General features: G+C 26.3%; 1 protein-coding gene and 2 long non-coding RNA genes across 6 annotated transcripts; 2 read left to right on the forward strand and 1 right to left on the reverse strand.

Moving 5' to 3' along the window:
* Window positions 1-692: 692 nt before the first annotated feature.
* LOC136986232 (uncharacterized) lies at window positions 693-14,569 on the forward strand. 3 transcript variants are annotated; one of them, XR_010882447.1, is made up of 3 exons: window positions 693-746; window positions 7,380-7,455; window positions 14,508-14,569. It is a non-coding gene; the product is annotated as an uncharacterized lncRNA (long non-coding RNA). The 3 variants fall into 3 exon arrangements; XR_010882448.1 differs by lacking the exon at window positions 693-746 and adding an exon at window positions 5,317-5,431; XR_010882449.1 differs by lacking the exons at window positions 693-746; window positions 14,508-14,569 and adding exons at window positions 5,317-5,431; window positions 7,820-7,926.
* On the reverse strand, window positions 4,814-11,985 carry LOC136986230 (uncharacterized). The gene is made up of 3 exons (XR_010882446.1): window positions 11,786-11,985; window positions 6,661-6,780; window positions 4,814-5,025 (listed from the first exon to the last, which is right to left on the reverse strand). It is a non-coding gene; the product is annotated as an uncharacterized lncRNA (long non-coding RNA).
* A 2,629-nt stretch (window positions 14,570-17,198) lies between the features above and the next one.
* LOC136986251 (E3 ubiquitin-protein ligase MARCHF3-like) lies at window positions 17,199-20,845 on the forward strand. Of its 2 annotated transcripts, none has more exons than XM_067283748.1 (5): window positions 17,199-17,749; window positions 20,020-20,129; window positions 20,195-20,430; window positions 20,502-20,618; window positions 20,684-20,845. In XM_067283748.1, the coding sequence occupies exons 1-5, from the start codon at window positions 17,548-17,550 to the stop codon at window positions 20,802-20,804; spliced, it is 786 nt and encodes a 261-aa protein (XP_067139849.1). In that variant the 5' UTR covers window positions 17,199-17,547; the 3' UTR covers window positions 20,805-20,845. The 2 variants fall into 2 exon arrangements, with proteins under 2 accessions (XP_067139849.1, XP_067139850.1); XM_067283749.1 differs by having other exon boundaries at window positions 20,502-20,575; window positions 20,684-20,837.
* The last annotated feature ends 572 nt before the right edge of the window (window positions 20,846-21,417 follow it).

Genomic DNA, 21,417 nt, shown 5'->3' on the forward strand with positions numbered 1-21,417 from the left:
GGGAGTATAATCCACTAGTACTTACTCGGTCGCGTTCATTCATCTCCCCATTGAAATCTTTTATTTCGAAGGTATGCTTTCACACGGGAGTTAATGGCACGCGGATGAGTGGCGCTCCATCACTAAATGGTTTTATGCGATACGAAAATTGGGCGATTTTGTCGAAAGTAACTCTACAGATTTGCTACCAATCACACAATGTGATTTTTTCTTTACCCTTCTGAGGCACGTAGCAGACAAATACGGCTGTCTCGTATCACGAAAGTGGTTATATTAATACTATATTAATACTATATATTATATATATATATATTAATACTATATTAATACTAATACTTATATTGATGCGGATGAAATAACTGAAGAACATGAAAAAGGGAAAGCCTGGACGAAAAAATGGATCAGGAACAGAAAGCCAAGGCTGTTAAGAAACCTTCTCACAAAATCCTTTTGACGTATTGTGGATCTTTATGATTCCATAAATGCCTTTCTTCGGTATAGGCTACATATCAATAAAACTTAATATCAAAGATGATGTCCAGAAACAGTCATTTTATTCAGAAAATTCTAAAACAAAAAATACGTGAGTACAGAGGTATAGTACCACTCGAAGTACTTTATGACACGTGACAGAGGGAATCCGAAAGAGTCCGAAATGCATTCTTATGCAAATGAAGCGTTGAGATTTAACGTAACTTAACCCTCCAGAAGTCAAAGTAACTGAAATAGAATGGAAAACAATTAATGTAAGTAACTAAATATAATAATTAGGCTACAAATCAAAAATTCTATCTTGCTACCTCATAACTTGATCATTAAATTCGTGAGAGTTAAATTTAAATTGTTGAATAAGTTATTTGAAAATATCAGCCATGAATCAGTTTCTTAGAGCTATGAATCATTACATTTTCATTAATTATATCATTACATACCTTTCTTATGAGTAAACAATTTATAAAACATAATTTCCTTGTAAATAAACTTTTATAGTATTTTTAGAGACAAACAGTTCATTAACACTAAAGCAAAATATATTTTTCATGTAAAATTAAATCTAAATCAAGTTCAAATAGAGTGCTTACCAATGGTTGAATGGGTAAAAAACCATTTAACGTTCATGGGTCATGGGTTCGCACCTATCAAAGGACTGGTCACGTGGAGTTTTCTGTGTATTCTTCACGTTTATAACATCTAAATAGGGATCAGTTTCCAATAAAGAGCCCTCTGGGAGGAATCGTCTACGTGTAATGTTGCCATATACACACAAAAATCAAATACACAATACCAGAAAGACTATTTTGCCAAGCCTACACACATACTGAACCTCAAAAATATTTCTTATAAATTATTCATTCCATTGTATTCTCGTGTACTAAGAAGGAAAAAATTGATGGTAACTAAACCTAACTAAATAAAGATGGAAAACTCGCCCAGTGTTGATTAAGCGTCACTTCATTGTGCCAGTATACCAAAGAAAAAATTATTATTATTTGTTATATCTTATTATTTAAAAAAAAAAATATATATATATATATATATACAATTTTTGATCTATTTGAGATCTTCAAAAAAGTAGGTGATCAGATCTCGCTCCGTCTTTGAGCGGCCCTCCATATGATGATAATCAAGTTTGTTCTATTCATATATTTTTTCCAGCTTACTGAGAAGAGTGATCAGGGTAGAATTTATAGGAGTAGAGTTTTCTCCTCACGCCCTACTTATACATGTTGCAGACATGGGCCTACTCTTTTGGAGTTGATCTCGTTACGATCATCATTAAAAAAAAAAAAAAAAAACAAATCACATCCTGAATTGTAAATTCTGCTGTGGGGGAAATAGAATTCATGTCACCATTATGTGCAACTATGTAAGACCCGTATTGTAAGGAAAATTTCGGGATATATTCAAAACTTAGACAAGCATGATAAGGTTCTCGGTAATTCTACTGTTGTAGCGATCAGTCACGCTCAATCTGTTTATAACTATTGTCAAAATAATACGTGTGAGGAGTTGTGTGTGTGTGTGTGTGTGTGTTAATTTCTCACATTTATTTACTGTAAAAACGCAGAAAAAAAAAAAAACAAACTTTACATAAACTCGCAGCAAGACTTGCGAAATTCGTAAACACGAGGACATTGATCCTTAAGAAGTACGAATATTGTAGGCTACCATAGACCTAATTGTTTATGGATAAATAATGAAAAGAAATCTACTTTTGTTAGTGACCTTTCATGTATAACTTAAACTACATCACTAGACATTACAGTTATAAACCTTGTATAGAGAATGGTCTATTTAGAGAAGGAGGCTAAAAATCGACCTACTTTTCACTACGTTACTCAAGTGAGAAGAGGTTTTGTAGTGAAATGTATGTTCGAATTTTTACCTTTAATTACAAGGCCCTTCCTTAAAACATTCTTCTCGTAGGAGTTTGGTATTTTAAAACTCGTTTTACTAATTATTAATCGAAATATTCAATATTTTAAGCTTGCTAAATAATTATTAATTAATTTAGCATTCTTCTTACAAAATGATCTTAATTGGTTTAGGCCTTGAAACTCGAAGGATTGCTCACACCTATAGATGTAAAGATATAAATTAATAATAAAAAAACATTTAAATGGTAAAATTTATGACTTTTTCATTAATGTCGATTACCGTAACGCGTCGTAACACGCGATAAATCATTCACAGAGCGGGATTAACACTTCTTATGGCCTCAAGCTATAACACATAAAGCTTCTCTTCTCCGCCTAATAATAATAAATTTAAAAGTGTCAGGCCACTAAACACTACTATACCCCCCATAAATGTGAGGCCCTAAATCATCCATTTACCATAAATCAAAATGTAAAATCAATAACAAGTAAACAAATTTGATCAAACATGGAATCGGCACCTCCTCCCATTTGCGGGGGCCTCAAAAACATTTACAAATTATCATTCTGTAGTATTTCTCATTCCACTAACCTTTACAAGCCCCACAGAAAGGTCAGTGGACCGGCACCTCTCAACCCGAGAGATCTTGGATATAATGATAATTGTGTAGTTATGCATAAAAGGGCCTTCTTTTAATTACTGTTACTCAATCGTTTCGATAGCTTAACAGTAATTAAAAGAAGGCCCTTTTATGCGGTTCGATTAAAAAAATAATCTAAATATAAGTTATATAATGTTAGTAAAATAGTTTATTGTTAAGCGTAACCATAAATAAAGAACAATTAGGGCAGGTAGGAGGAAGATGTGTCACGTTTTTCCAGATAACGTTATAAATGCGAAAAATGGCACCTTAACATCTTATTGTCTCCCCCCCTCGTTTGATTTTATCATACGATTCGTTACTCGTAACAACAATAATCTGCATTGTTCCATAAAATCTCTACGTGACGATGTTACGCTTATGAAATGAATTATCGAGCTTATAAATTTCAACTGACAAGAGAAATGTGAGAAAAAAATTACGTACGAGAGTTGCAAACTTAGAGTTAAAGTAGGAAGGAAAATCAAAGGTTAAAGTTTAAGTTACGCATAGGTCAAGGGTCAATAAGAGGTTTATTTAAGGATGAGAAAGAAGGAACACGATTCGTGAAATTTATACCGATTTAAAAACTTTTTTGATAATTTAGACGTTAACAAGTAAAATTTACATTATTCTTTTATAAATTAAGTTTTTTTTTAACGTTAAAATTATTATTTTTTTAATTTGTATGTAAAATGGTTTATGAATTTGTCACTAGATGGCATTGTTGTTTTCGGAAGCTTTCAAAATTATATGTAATGGAGTTTAGTGTTTTTGTCAACAGATGGCGTGATAATAGAACAATTTAAAAATTAAAAACTAAATAAAATTTTTATTTATAGATAAGGAAATTATAAAGATTTTAAAAACTAACAAATATATAATTGCATTATAAGTAATTTATTCACGTATTTTAAACAAATAGAATTACTTTTTTTTTACATGATTTACAGTAAATACTTGTTATGGATAAATACACAAATTTCCATTAACGGAATTATTAAAAAATGTATTGTTATTTATTGAATATTTGCATAATTTTATTTATATGTTATTATTATATAATTTAAACTGTTAACAATACATAAAAATCTTTAAAATTTACATATAGTTCTCGAAATGAACACTAGATGGTAGCAACGAAGAACATAAATTAGATTACCTATAATAGGATCTCTCGAATATGACGTCAAAGAATGGTTAAGAGTCACATGACTATTCTAAACCATTCACATTCTTAAGAATAAATTTGAATTTTATTACATAATTTCCATTGATATGTTTTAAAAATATTAAATTATTTTAACATTTTTAAAATCACGACTGTTTTATTTATTACCGGAAAGAAAAGAAACTCTAATTTATCGTAAATGAAAAAACATATTATGGAATAAACTATACTTTTTACAAAATTTTGGTAAAGAACGTCACGTGAATAGTCACGTGAGTATGCCGCCATTACATAATGTCATCACTAAAAATTGACTTTACTCGCGAAATTTATATGTGAATAATAAAAAATAAGTTTTACATCTATATGAATGAAAAGAAAAATTATACGAAAGTGGTGAATATTTTCTATACAACATATAAAGAAGGCTTTTATTTATTTTTATGGACGTGTTTACGCAACTCGTAAACGAGGAATTGACGCTTTAAACGAATTTATATTATACAACACCAAGACAAAGCCGACAGAAATTTTATACAGATGATAAAATATATATGTGTATATATATATTCTTCTTCTTATTTTGGATTTTTTTTTTAATCTTTTGAATTTTTAACCCCAATATTTAAATTTATGTACTCCTATTCCTTTAGTAACAACCCATTTAGGATATTTGTATTTTGGTTTCACTATCTTCTTAGCTAATTTAATCGCAACTCCGAGCTTTCCGAGTTTTATTAGGAGTTTTAGTTTAGATAAAATCGCTAGTTTGACCAGTAACGGAAGTTTGTGCCATTTCCATCCCCATTTTGGCCATCCATAAACCTTGAATATCCTATAAATAAATAAATAAAGTATGAGTTATAAAATTAAAAATTTTAAAAATTTCATTGGTTATTTTAAATTTTTCTTTCAAAACTACTACTTTCTTAATATCGATACTATTTCTACCGTTTTATTGGTTAATTTTTAAATTTTTCAAGTTTCTTTCATATTATTGGTTAATCGGAATGACGTCACTGCCGATTTTGAAAATTTAAATTATTATAGTTATCTTATTGGTTACTTTCTAAAATAGTTATTAATTCTATTGATTAATTCGAAAATTTAAATTTCATTACGTATAATTTATTATTTCGACATTTTAAAATGTATTTAAAGAGTGAACATTTATTTTATAAAAACTTATACCAGCAAATTAAATATATTTTGGTATTATTAACTATATTTCATCTCAATAAGTAATAATTTATAATATATATATTTTAACGTAAACAATAAAATTTATATTTTACTTTAAATTATTTAATCAACATCTTATGATACAATTTAATTAAATTTTTAAAATATCATAAAATAAATAAAACTTAATGTATTTTTATATATTTATTTTTTCGTTTTTTATTTAAAAACTTCTTATTTTAAAATAAATAAATATATAAATTTTATAATAAAAAAAACAAATAAAAATTATTAAATTTTCAAAATTTTCTAAAAATACAAGGAAAACTTTTATAAATATTTTTAGTCAAATTTTTTTAATCTTAAATATCTAATTAATTTACTGATATTAATTAATATTAATTAGAATTATGTACATTAGAATTTCTATTTTATAAACTTTATGATGATAATTTTTAATAATTTCTAGAATTTATTAGCAATTCTACAAAAATTCTAGAATAAATTCTCAGTTGAAATTAATCCAAATGTAAAGAAAATAAAATAATATCTGTAATTAATTAAATTTATTTTATTTTCCTTACAAATATTATTTTATATATATAAAACTAGTTTTATTCTTATCAAATTTAAGTTATTTAAAAAAAAAATCAAATTTCTTTCCCTTCCTAGAAAGATTATTTTTAAAATAAGATCAATAAATATTTTCTTTATAAATGTACACAAAATATAGAAAATATATGACAAAAATAATATAAATGGCCACAGTTTAAATGTCACAATGACTTATAATAAATCTTAAAATTTGATAAAACATTTATTTTATTTTTAAAAAACAATAAATAATAATAATAATAATTTAATTTAATCACGTTTAAGTGATGGATATTTAAATATTTTTATTTTATATATTAATTTATTCCTCTTCTTGCTTATGGATATAAATTGTTTTGAACATTTTTATTTATTGCTTGAGTACATTTCAAAATATTAATATTCTTTAAACAATTTTCGAAGAAATTCTTTCTTTATCTTACTTTGAATATTTAAATATTTAAAGAAAAATAATAATAAAAAGGACAACTTTCAGAGAATACTTTTTTTTAAAAATATGTAAAGAAAATATTTATTTTAGAACTTATGTATATAAAAAAAATTAAAAAAAAAAAAATAGCTTTTCACTTTGGAGTATCGTTTAGAATATTTCTTAATATTAAAAAAAACATGCATAAATATAGATTTAAAATGTTTTGTTTTTAATTTAAATTTCTGTGTTAAAAATACTCACGGTTTTCCTATCGCATGGTATTTTGTATGTACATAAGGTATGCTTTCCACGGATGGTATAGAGTAAAGAAATACCATAAAACATAACGTTAAAGCACAGATGTACTGTATTTTATTCATTCTGTAAAGAAATATGTTAATTCCAAGGCAAATATTACATAAAAACAGATGTATTAAATATAAAATAACATAAAATACCAAAAACAATAACAAACTAACATAAAATATAACATAAAAACAAATTATGTATTTAATATATAGGATTTTATGCAAGAGATTATTTATATACAAATTACACATACTATACTATACACTGTGTGGTATATTTTAGTAGGCCTATATTCAGTGACAGATTACGACCTTTACGGGGGGCCTAGGGCCATAAGTTTGGGACACTTCTGAGGCCTGGATATTATATTACATCATAAATTAATAACGTTTAATTGTAGCTATAGTGCAAAGTGGGCAATCTGGAACTGAGTGTATTCAACTATATTATTCTACACTACATAACATACGAGTATATATACTATATACACTACACAGCACATGAAATTTATTTTTTCCTTTCTTCCTCGGTATATAATAGTAATTATTATAATTAAGCATCCATTATTTATATAGTTTTATCAAGATAATGATAAAACTATATAAATCATAATATGTATAATATGAAAATAATCATGATAATATCATGATTAATTTCATTGATTTATACAGATGAAGGGTGGACGAGGAGAGTACTTTTAAAGCAAAAAAGATAAAATTGGATAAATTGAAGGCGATAGGAAAGAAAGTAGGGATATTTTTAGTAAATTTTGACTTATTATATTACTAATTTTGCAAATTTTTATATAAAAAGTCCATTTAAAACTAATAAAAACAGTAAATAAAATTACATTATACAAATTTCTTTAACATTAATATAATTTTAGGAACTATATATTAGTCTTGTTATTTATCAAATAGTGAGACTAATCATTGAGATCTTTAAATATAAATTTATAAATAGCGTAACTATAAATGAGTTTATTATAAAGATAATAACATTTTAATCGATTTTTTTTTATAATCTAGTTTTTAAATATATTAATCGTTAATCATTTAAATTAAAAATCTATTTATAAATGCTATCATTTATCGTACATCAAACTCTGCAGAGTTCATTGCATTATTTTGGAACTCGAAATATTCTCTTGGTTAGTTTCAATTAATCATTTTATGCTGACGTTAACGGAGTGAATATTTCAGAAACGATGTTATCAGATGTATTATTATACTTTTAAAACAATATCTTAATCTTATGCATTTTGCACAATATGCTAATTACAGTTACTTCACCATAATGAAGATTCATGGAAGAAGCAAGTCGAGCTAAAGAATCTCTCCGACTAAAAGTGGATACTGGAAATAATTGAATTAAAGTATTGTAAGGTAAAAATATGTAGACTTTTGTATTTTTTATAGCACTGAAATGTGATTTTTAATCATATTTTCTGCAGAGAAACTGCAATTTCTAAATTAACACGCTTACGAATTGTGTTTAAGGTACGAAAAGTGATCAAAGTTTAGATTTATATTTATTTTAATATAATTTAAATCTATAGTTAAGATAGTAGAACTGGTATAAGGCTGTATATTGATCCGTTTGTTTATATTCTAAAAATAAAAATTCTATTTATAACTGGCGAAATGCAATTCGCAAGTTATTATCCTTTTGGAATATTTTTAAAGCTAGATTTATTTCTGTTTTTTTCTTCTTCCTCCATCGAGAGAAATGCATTTCTATTTTCTAAATCCGTTTGAAAATGGGTGTGAAACTTACAAATTTTCCTATTGCCTTATTGTTAAATGCCAAGGGCGATATAAAAAGGAAATTTTATCAAAAATAGAAACGATTCGCCCATCGTTTGACCTAAACCCTGAAACATAAACAGTGAACGAGGAGAAGGAGAGTATTTTGAAAAGGAAAAAAAAAAAGGAAGATAAAATTAGATAGATTGAAGATGATAGGAAAGGAAAGAGAAAGGAAATTGGGATAGGGCGTAGTCTGTTTTGATTCGAATATTTTTCCTTGGTAGTGAAGATGATGCTAAAAATGGACTCGTGTCTGCAGATTTTTTTTTTTTGGAGAGAGGAAGGATAACTTAAGTTTAAAAATTCTTAACTTAAATCTATATAAAAATAATAAGTTTACATAATATTTACTTAAGAATTTGCTTAAAAAAGTGTGATAAATCAATTGCATTTCCTGTCTACCCACGCGCTACATATGTAATTTATAGGGCACGTTGCCTTTAAGTCGTGAAATTTATGACTTAAATAAGCTTAAATCTATATATACAAGTTATAAAAATATATAAAGAATTTAATAGCCGATTACGGAATTTTATTTTCTATAACATCAATCAAATTCATCACCTTTAAGGAGATGACATCTTACTCATCGTCAACGGACTTTGACGTGTTAATTAGTTTTATGAACGATAAATTTCGTAAATAAACCGGCAGAAAAATGAAAGTTAAAAGATAATAATTAATTAAAATTTAATTTAAAAAACTTATATTTTGTATTAAAACCTGTCCAAGGCGAGAGATTCGGAAGATATCGCAACGATAGGGCTTTGACAAAAACAAGTCTATAGCCCTGTTTTGAACCAAAGACAAGGAAGTATTTTCCGTTTCCTGGTTCGGATTAAGTAAAAGTAATAATTTAGGTCGATTAACTAGGTGTCTGAGTGAAAGTAAAATATCACAAATGGGTGAAAACGTTTACCCACTTTATAAAACAGGTTTTATAAGAAATATGTTAAAACAAATAATAAAACCGGATGAAAAATTCATATTTATTAAATTTTTAAATTATAAAAGCTTTTATAATAAATTACACATAAAAAAGCAGGCATTTTATAACATAAATATACTAAAATAGCAACAAAAAAGCTGACATTAGCTGAGATCTAATTCTACCATTTATAGAAAATCAACTACTAGTTACGGAATTCTACTTGTCTATAAACAAGTACTTTCTATGTTTATCTTTAAATATAATTAATATTTATTATCGTTATATTTATCTTTCACAATTTTTTTTATCTTTACTTAATCTACATTAAAAATATATTAACAGAATGTGCTAATATACTAATAAATATTTTACTAAAACAGTTTTATATTATAAATTTAAGGTTTTAAATATTGTAAAAATGATTTTAAAATATGTTTAAAAATTCTTATCAAGCAATAGCCTCATATTTAAAGAATAGATACTTAAAGAATATAATAGATATTTAAAGAAATGAATGAATTAAAAGTAAATAGCAAGTTGTTATAATGTAACCTGTCACCATTATAATTAAGGGTGGAAATTTACATAAGAAAACAGGATAGATAAATAATAATAATTTATATAATTAATATCATTAAGAATTTATAAATTTATAAAAAATAATAATAATTAATTTACATATTTAAATTACAATTTTTCTAATTGTCTAATCAATTTTCTAAAATATGTTTTAATATAAATGAATAGTAACTTAATACAAACTTTATAATAATTTAATTATTTTAAACTATATATTTATATTAAAAATTATGAAATTATTTAATTTTACTACATATTGTCTAATGAGTAAATGATTAAAAATGTATAGATGCAGTACAAATGCTACTCACCTATGATAATAATTGGGTATTAGCCTAGACAAGCTGCTCCAAGTAAAATAAACTGAACTAACTGTCCATAATATTGCTCTTTCTTCATTTTATATACAGCTAACCTGTTCTGAATATGGTTTTCCCTCCCCCTCTCATTGAAAAATAGCATATACAAAAGATTGTGTGGCTACTTTCCCACATGACCTAAATCAGCATTTATCCTTTTATTCATTTTCATAGGAGAGTTTTCTACCTAAGACTTTTTTTCTATATTAATTTTCCTTCTCTTTAACATGTTATTTATAAATTTTTCACATTAATCCTATTTTATAACAAAATTTTTTACTTTCTGATAATTTTTATATAAATTAATATATTTTTAGAATTAGTTATCATTATTTTAAACAGTTGTAAACAATAAAAATGATTGTTATATTGATTCATATGATTTTTATTTTAATTGTATTTTTTAAATTATAATTGTTCCAAGCTTAGTTATTTATATATTTAGTTAAACAACATATAAATTAATTGATTTAATAATTAAATAAACAAATATTTTATTAATGTAATTATTAATATAAATAATAATGATGATAAATTTAACCTATTTGTAGACGTAACTGAAAGTTATTTCTATAGCAGGGCCTCTTACAGGTAAAGGAGGTCCTGGTCACTTACCTTTATGAGGTTCCTAGTATATTAATTTAAATACTAAAATTTGACAAAACAAAGATTATTTTCCTTGATAAACACAAGGATCTTTTGATCCAGGCCTCAAAAATACAAGAAATTTGTGTTTTTGAGGCCTGGAACAAATGGCTTAATGGCCCCTTTAGTCATAAGGCCTGCCCTATAGTTATTGATCTAACCAGTTATTATTATCATTATCTACTATTTTTATAAAAATTTCGGTTGATTATGTAGGTTAAATCTCTATAATATAAACTTATTACTATTGTTTATATATTTCTTTCAAATAAAATTCAATTTCTCATTGTAATGTGGCTATTAATATACCGACCGAATCACATGTTTATTCACTTTAAAAACATTTATTCCATTATATTCTTAGCCTATTATTTAAATGGTTGATCAGTTAATTGTATTATGTAGTTAAGTTTCTTATCGAAATAAAATTATTTAATCATAATTTTAGTTTTTAAATTGAATTTTAATTAATAAAATCCTACAGAAAGTTAAAAACATAATTAATATTATATTGTTTAACTTGGTATAGTATTATGTACAGTACTTGAGGATAATTGTAGTTATACACAAGAATAATGGGAAAAATGAAGTAAAATAATATAAGATGAAAAAATGGTGGTTCTCTTTGTAACATATGTAGAAAATCCTAACAGCTTTTAATGGAGATTATAAAATAACCAGAAATTACTTTAACTGGAAAATGACTAAGTACATGAATTATATAATTAAGATAAACTTTATCCATATCTACATACCTTGAGGCAATTCAATGAACAGTTGCCCAAAGGGAAGAACAAGTTGGCACATTTGGGCATTGAAGGCGAGTTTTCTGGAATTTAAGGAACACGTGGTGACTGTCCATAATGGAGTTTCAAAATGAGTCAGGGCTTTAGGTGTTGAGATTTAGTCACACACTGATGAAAATCTGCCATAATTCTTACGTCTGTTCTATATTAAATCTATAAATTTACAAAATATTTTATATAATTTAAAATCTTATAACTAATACTGGCTAAATTGTGATATGTAGGCTTATATTTACATTTAAAATAATAAATTTTAAAAAAATTAAATTCTTGTTATTAATGTAATTAAAAATAAAGCAATAATCAGTAATTTATAACGGAAATTGTTTCTTTTGTATCGCTTTTCGCGAAGGTAAAAGGTAAAGAAATTTATTTTTAGGCTTATTTCGATACACTTTCCGTTTTTTTGTGGGTCACGATGCGACTTGAATATTTTAAATTCGACTATTTTTTTTAATACATAAAATTAATGAACAAAGCCAAACATAGATGAAGTGGGGCGAAAAACAGAGCTCTTCTACACGTATTTTTAAAATATTATCACTTTAATTAAGAGATATTACACTTGCTTAATTTTCTTTAAATTATAATGAATAATTTTGCTAATTTTATTTTTTTTTTAAATTGCTTCGGGTGGTAACAACTTTTCCAGATGTCCCTCGTATATACTGAAAAAAAATCATTTTTTTTTTGTGATGAATAATTCTTGAGATGTAGATCGTGATAGACAGATATTTCGCAAAGTATGTAGGCTTTAATCAATATTATACTTGACGATATCATAATTTAAAAACCTGTCTTCCGTTTATGAACCAGCATTGAAAGTCATGAATTGTTGTATAATAACTAGAATTGATATATATATTTTTTCCTCTATTATTATCGTTCATATTATAAGTAAATTGTTTTAAAATTTTAAAATATTAATTATTTCAAATGTAATATTATAATTATAAACGATACGGTCGAACCTCCACTAAAAGCCATCTCTAAACTGCAGCCATTTTTTTCAGAAACCTCCAAACAACGGCCTTTTTAATGCTCCCTTCAGCATTCGTTCTTCAGAGGTTAAACAGTAATTGATTTACAAATAACTAATCGAGAGTTTTAAATAATAATAAAAAAATTATCGATCTCTTTATTATTGATTTCAATAATCTATAAATAACAATAGTTTTAATTAGAGAGCCTGGATGTACAGATGTTTTTTTAATTAGAGGTTGAGAGAAGTGATAGGGCATCAGACCACTTGTAAATATGTGCCTTATTCACCTTCTAAAGCCATAAAAATATATAAATAAAATCAATAAATGGTAACAATGTGTTTTTACTTGTTTTTATCAAAGTAAATCTTAAGTTACATCACTTTAAAACCATGCTTCAGACGCATGGTTTGAAAGTGCAACGCAATAGGAGTACCCATTGTGTTGCGTTGCTTTATAGCTATCCCTCCCTCCGGGAGGACTTTCTAGAGAAACTTGTCACTTGTTTAGGTGACACACGTGAAGAAAACACGAAAACTTCATGTGGCCAGCCCGTTTGCAAGGCGCAACTACCTACAAAATTTAAGAGATTAAGACGTTCTGGGGCTAAATATCCTTTCTAGGTTTCCTAAATGGACTTTTTCCCTGATAAAATAATCTCCTACAGGTATTACATCTTCCTTGAAACGATTTAATTTACTTATAAACAACTAAAAAAATGATTTAAAGAAATTATAAATAAATCAGTTAAAACTTTATAAATATCAATACATTAGTTAAATATAGTCATTAGAAAATAAATGACTATTTTATTTATATAAATTTAACTGATCTCATATGAAAATCGAACACACAAAGTTTCGGTGTAAGTTAATGTCCAAGTTTCAAAAAAAGTAAGAGGAAAAATAAACAATAGACCTATAACATTAATCTGATTTTTCCATCGTATAATTATCACTCGATCATAATCATATTTTCAGAAATAAATTATAAAATAATGAATAGAACAAAAGACTACTTTTTGTATTCCCCTATGCAAAATTTCAAGGCGCCTAAACTAGAACGATTCTAAAAATAAATAACTGGAATAACGAAATATTTATAAATTACAGAAATCTGTCCGAGTCGTTATGCTTTAAATAATTCCTATTTAATAAAACTCCATTCTATAATACACAAATTATAGAATGGCTCTAGAAATTATGTATAATCTCAAGCTTTATCTGCATAAAAAAATATGCATTATATATCCCTAGATACTTAGTTTATGCATATAATTAATTCTGGATTTTATCTCTATCAGATATTATTATAATATATAGTTATATATAAATTATATATATTGTAAGTAAACAAACTCAAAACATGACGCTGAAGGTGATAATTTCTATTTTTATATTATGAACCTGTTATATATTAATTATATTACAGCACTGTGAAATAATTTATTGAATTTTTTTAATATCAAAACATTTATTTTTTATTGTTTTATTATATATAATAATTAAGTAATTTAAATCTAAATTACCTGATAATTACGCTTGCTTACTGATATATTTTATAAATAATTTCTTTTTAAAAGATTTTAAACATTTAGTAGAGAAATCAATATGTATAAATCTCCTTTAAAATGTTTTATTATTTAAATATTAATCAATAAAAATTAATATATTGATTGATACTTGCAGATTCGGAAAAAGAAGGTGTCAGCAGGACCATTTGCATGAACCCGTTATAGCTTAATGGGGCCCTGGCAAATTTGAATTAGGAGGCCCCGTGTACAATGTTGACTTCAGATATTTTTCTCCGAAAGAAATATTTTCTTATAAAAGATTGGTTTGAGAGCCTGAGAGCCCTGTTGGTGGGGGCCCAAGACAGTTTTCCTTTTTACCCATAAGATACGGGCCACCAGATACAGAGGAGTCCCAAAATTTAGTCTTTTATATATATAAATGATACGAAAAAGTGGTAAAAATTTGCTTTCATTTTATTAATTTTATTCGTATATTTTCTGGCTTTGAAAGAATTAAGGCCCCACATTTGTGATTGGCCTGGTCTCCTTTCACTTCTCTCATTATATATTGAAGACTATTAAACCTATATAGAGTTGACTAGCAATATTTTTTCATGGGCTCTAGACAAAGAGGACCCTAAAATTTAGTTATATATATATATATATATATATATATATATATATATATAAGTGATATCAAAAACGTCCATAAAGTTGTTTAGATAGTAATAATGTTTTTATTGATTTTATTGATATATTTTTATGGCTTTCAGAGATAGATAGGGCTCCATACTAGTGATTTGGAGTGAGCCCCATCTTGCATCTTAGTTAGTGTCTAGTAATCTAATTTATTTAATAATTTAAAATTAAAATTAAAAATACAAAATAACTGTAATATAGTTTTTTTAAATTACAGTTTATAAAATAGTAATAAAATTTAAATATTTTCTAAGTCATTTCGTTCATTTAATTAAATAATTAAACACATAATAAATAAATAAATAAATAAATAAATTCGTTATTTAAAACTGACCAATTTATTTACTTAAGGCAATTTATTATCATTAAAATGTAATTATAATTAAATAATGAAATTAATCATTTTTAAATTTAGAATTAATTATGTTTAAATAACGAAACTGATTACTTTAAATAGAGTTAATTACATTTAACAATGAAATTGATCAATTTTATTTAACAATTGAAAGTTAATTGTTTTTAAAATAATAAACAGATTATTTTTAAAATTACATTTTGAAATTTATTTATGGAATTATTTAAAGTTTTAAACAGTGATATTATTATTAATTTCTACAATGATTTAATATAAAAGTGTATAGCAATATTAAAATATTGAATAAATAAACTTTTAAATATTAATAATAATTTTATAAAGTTATCTATTATTTGTATTTAAAAAATTATACAATTCTTAATATTTTATTCTATATTATACCATTCTTATAACATTATTTTTGTTCTATACTATTGAAAAACAAAGTATAAACTTAAGTAATACATTAAAAATTACACATTAATGAGAACGGAAGGAACTCATATTTTATTCAATAAATCAGTGATTAATTAATAGAACAGTTTTTGATAAAAATCCTCTAATCCTTCGTTAACCTTACACATATTTAATTCTGAAAAATAAATGTGCCAACTTTAATAAATTATGGAAGAGGATAGAATGTAGGAAAAAGTTAAAACTTTTACTCTGATTCTATACATAAATATATCATAATACCTATTAATGAATTAAGGAAAACAGAAAATAACATATTTATATACATTAGAACCATTTGATTGACCTAATTATGTCGTCTTTGATTTAATGGTGACTCTATTAATGTTTTTTTCTCTAATCAAATTTGTTTCCTGTTACTTAGAAAAACACTGCATTAACTAAGATTTTTAATAAAATAACGAATATAAATTGTTTTTTTTAATTAATTCAAATTATATAAACTTTAACATATTTTAATAACCTTCTTCGAGGGATACAAGACAAGAAAAATGGAAATAGGAAGACTAAAGCTGGTTTTTTAATGTTCCTATTTGGATATTTACGAATATGTAAATAATAATAATATCCCTGTCGAGTGTAAATGAGATAGATTATTATTTCTGTTCTAGAATTTACAGATTTCTTATAACGATTTCAACTTTTGTATGGTCTAAATAAACTAAACCGTGAGTTCTCTTTTGTGGTATAAAATGAAAATCACATTTTCCTGAATTAGATCGACTGAACAAACATCCAGACATCCTCCTATCTAAATTTACACTTAAATAACACAACTTAAACAATATAAAAGCTCGATGCATTATTCAATTCTGAGTTTGCATTGTAACCATTTACATGTAAAATATATTTACTTTTACTGAAGATTGTTTTTTTTTTTTTTTTAATAATTTATATACGTAAAAATATACTTAAATACGTTAAATTTACATTTAAAATTTGGTTTTAAGCATTTAAATAAGTAATAAATATTAATCTATAAAATTAGATTGATATACAGGGTGGCCCATAAGTCTGGAGAAGTTGTTAATCTTTGTTTACTCTTTTACATGGTGCTGAGTAAGGAGGAAAGAATCCATGTTTAATGTTAGAGACTAACTTAAGAGTTTAATATGATGCAACCACGCTGCTCACCAAGCTATTTGTATGCAGCCTGTTATACTCTTTAGTAACTTCACACATTTGCAGGTCCACACCATCAAAACAACTTAAATTCGTTCCTACTTATTGAGCTCCATGCTTCACCTGTACAGTGGCGCATTATCCTATGGGCAAAAAGAGCAATTGCCTAGGGTCCCCACAAACAGGGTGCCCCAAATCAATTTTTTATAAACTAATTATTGTAGTAATAATATGGAAATTTAAATTTGTACTGTATCTGGGGACCCTAGATTGCTGGTGTGGTGCAGATGCTGGGTGCACTAGCGTTAAAAAACGAACGTGGAACTTTTCAAAAATTTCCTCGAAGATAAATATTTGAACACTGTATAAGGGGCGCTTAAATCAAATTTTCCTATGTTCCATGAAGCTATAACGCGCCACTGCATCTGTAAAAGAAAACACAAAGATCTACATAACTTCGATTGTTCCAGACTTATGGAACACTCTGTATAAGCAACAATAAAAGTAACATAATAATGCTAATTGCATTGTTAATATTATTGCTCGTGTTAATAAAAATTATTTAATGGACATTAAGGATAATTCAATTAAAGTTAAGGACTATGAAAAGGACTACAATAACGATAAAAAGGAGAATCTTTCGTTAAATATAACCAGTAATTCTATAACTGGAACCATTAACATATCACGATCGGATGAACCAAAATGTCGTATATGTTATTATAATAGCAAAAAGGAAAAGCTTATATCACCATGCCAATGTAAAGGTATAACGTAGAAATTTATTTTTACATAAAACTCAAAACAAATAAATCATTAATGAACTGTGCAAAAAGTCCAGGAAAATTGAGAGGATAAAACTAAATACAATCAGTTCAAAATCATAAATTTATTTACTGAAATAAATGGCCCAAAAATCGGTTAGCCGAGATTTAAATAATTTCTATCGGCTGAATTCGTATCACCCTTTATGGAATTTATCAGTTACTTAATACAATACATTAATAAGCGATAATTTTAGCAACAATTAATCAAGTTAATGTAAATTACAGATAATTTGAGACTGAATTCTATGCTTTATCTTCTTTGAATGATCGCTTCTTCTATATTATAATCTAGCTAATTGCGAAAATTGATATTATGGTAATAAAATCAACAAAGGTAATTATTACTTTGTTGATATTTATGTAATTAACTTTATAATAATTAATATTAACGATTTTATATGATTATATTTAACAATTTTGACGTAAATGGTCAATTTTAAGACGCTTTTGATCATGTAAATCAATAACGCTTTTATATTCCCATGTTGTCTCGCTGCTATTCTTGTAGGAAGTAAAAATTTTACAAGCTCTAGAATTTTTTTATTTTATTTTATTTTTTGGATTTTTTATCGGTGGAGGAAAATATCTTATATGTTTGCCTGCAGCAGTGGAGATGTCTCACTGCATGATGCTCCTCTATGAGTATTGTACTTGAAAAAACATCACCAACTCCAGAATTTCTACTTTTAAATTCAAACAAAACTACGTGAAGTAAATATATTTCTTTTCATTGTGATACAAGAGACACACTAAACGTCATTAAACCTTACTTAATTATAATTAAGCATTTAATATAATTTAAAACACATTCAAAACACATTCCTGTAGAATGCTTTCCATATTCTAGAGTAATCAATCCAGTTTCATGCTTGATTTTTTCATTTTTCATGCTGCATGAATATATTTTTATTTTTTTGTTGAAAGATGAATAATGACGAATTATAACATTCGTCATTATTCATCTTTCTTTCGTATAACTATTTATTATTAATATTTGTATTAATAAATCGCACACTAAACTTTGAATGAACGTCTAAAAATCGGAAATGAATATGGCGGAAAATTGTAGCCTTAATATTTAAATTCTTCTAATTCTTGATTCATTTTCATCTTTAGGGATAATTTATTATGATTGTTTTTCTCTGGTAAGATTTAAAGCAATAGCAACACACTTTTTCTGTTTCTAGGAGCTCACATACGCTTTCCAAATAGACTTAGCGTTGCACTAAACTATAATATAAGAAGGCCCTTCTTCATTAAATAATAAATTTAAAAGCTGTGGTGTGATCTTGTTTAGTTTATATATTAATTTGTGAGAGGTTCATTATTCGCAAATCAACACTAGCTAGGATCCCATATTTTGTATGATGTCACGTGTCTTACGAGCTTTAACATTAAATAAATCTACGCTTGCTTAGAGCCTCTCGAAAATGGCTACTGAATGTCTCTAATTTTTTATGTCAGTTTATAAATTGATGAATGAATTTATATATATATATATATATATATATATATATATAAATATATAATATATATATATATATATATATATATTAATGATTATTTCTGTAATTGTTTTAAATATTCATTAATGTTTTCAAGCTTAGAGAATTTTAGAAAATAAGTTATTAAAGCAGAAAATATAATAATATGATGATGATATATTTTTTAACTCGTTGCCCTGTGGACACTAAGACAACCTTTTTTTACGTGTCGTGGTGGATTCGATTAGACCCACTATTGTGAGATTGGGTGGTAAGGAAGTTGGGTTCGTTCCTCACCATCAACCTCCTCATTGGTGGCTGAATGCCAGGACACCCAAAAAAGGCCCACTTAGTGTCCACAGGGCAAAGAGTTAAATATATATTATCATTATCTATGTATCTGGGAAGAATCACCCCTCTAAAATTCCCTGGAAATTTTCGATCTTCCAGGATTCGATCTCGGGTCCCTCAGAGGTAGTTTGGCACCTTATTACGTCGTTAAGGTTTTATGCTTTTTTTAAAGATACTTTAAACATTTTGTAAGTCTTTCTTAATAACTATGGCGTTTTTTTTTTTTTTTTTGAAGTTGGATGTTAGAAGCACTTACATTGATAACATTTTTACTTTGTGTTATCTATCAACACCTTCCACTCTCCATATTAAACAATATATCTTGTATCAAACAAGAATAAACAATATATATATATATATTTTAAATTTGTCTAGGTTCTATTGGACTGATACACAGAACATGCTTACAAAAATGGCTAGAGACTCGTGTTACAAACTCGTGTGAATTGTGTAAAGGCGAATATGCAGCTACTCGAACTTCAAAGGTATAGAACGATAAATAATAAATAATTATGTATTTTATTGTAAACAACTGATCTATATCTTCCAGACGTTTTACGATTGGTATCGAAATTCAACAACTCAACAACAAGTTAGAAACATCTTAAAAGATTTATTTGTTTCTTTTCTTCTAACACCATTATTTTTTATATGTATATTCATATTTATCGAGCAAGCAATCCAATATACTAAAAGCAAAAAGGATGTTTCATCGCTTGTAAGTGCAACCGTGTTAGCTATCTTCTTATTGTTCGTGTATCTGTTGTATGTAATTGGCAGTTTCAGGTAATTTTAATCGTCGTTTTCAAACCGAAAGAATAAACTGTTTATAAAAATTTAATTTTGATATTGTGCAGATATCATTATAAAAATTACCGAACTTGGATGAATAGTAATTGGATTGTAACATTATCCGAAGATGCGGAGGCACGTGCGATTTCGGATGCTGGAAACTCATCATCGGATTTATCCTCGTAAATAAATAAATTTTTATAGCAATTTAATTTGTTAAACTGATAAAATATTAATTAATTTACAGAGATAATTTCCCTATTCAAATTTTAATAACACCAACAGCTGAAAGAGGTATGAAATTTTATCAAGTTCGAGTCCATCGTGATAATGGAGAATCAAATCATTTTAAAATTTATGAAGTTTAATTGGTGATTTATAACCAAATTAAGTTATATAAAAAATAAAAAGCGCATTTTTCTCAATCACTTTATAGTCAATTTTTGCCTACAGCCAGTTTAAGTGACACAAAAAACTTGTTTAAGCAAATTACTCTACTAGTGATCGTGTCCACATGAAACCTATAATATTCCATCTCGTGCAACGATTTTGATATGAAGTTCTAGTTTCTTTAGAGAAAATAAATCTCTATGATTTATTTTTCTGAAATAGAATTCTTTGTAAATCCATATTTTTATGGTGGTTCTGTACTTAAGATTCCTGTCGTGTTTACTTGCTGTTTGTTATTAATCATTTTGACAGCACCTTATGTTATCATATGTTCGAAGAAATTTACACACACACACACACACACACACACACGTCTATATATATATATAAGCTGACATGGGACAATATTTTTTATAAAAAATCTATACTGATTTTAGTAAAATACAAGTAACCCAACGTTGAGTCAACTAGAATAATAGACCTGGCACATTGAGTACTGTGTTATAAATTTTAATAGTTAATTAATCATCTAGATTTTATTACCAATAAATTAATGTACATATAAACAGCATCATTTTGAAGGAAGTTCGT

Source organism: Centruroides vittatus, unplaced genomic scaffold, assembly GCF_030686945.1.
Source record: "Centruroides vittatus isolate TY-2023 unplaced genomic scaffold, ASM3068694v2 scaffold_1015, whole genome shotgun sequence".
NCBI lineage: Eukaryota > Metazoa > Arthropoda > Arachnida > Scorpiones > Buthidae > Centruroides > Centruroides vittatus.

Coding starts and splice junctions, on each gene's coding strand:
- LOC136986251 (XM_067283748.1), top strand. CDS start 17,548: ATGGACATTAAGGATAATTCAATTAAAGTTAAGGACTATGAAAAGGAC. Junction 20,431..20,501: donor TATGTAATTGGCAGTTTCAG/GTAATTTTAATC, acceptor GATATTGTGCAG/ATATCATTATAAAAATTACC. Junction 20,619..20,683: donor TCATCATCGGATTTATCCTC/GTAAATAAATAA, acceptor ATTAATTTACAG/AGATAATTTCCCTATTCAAA.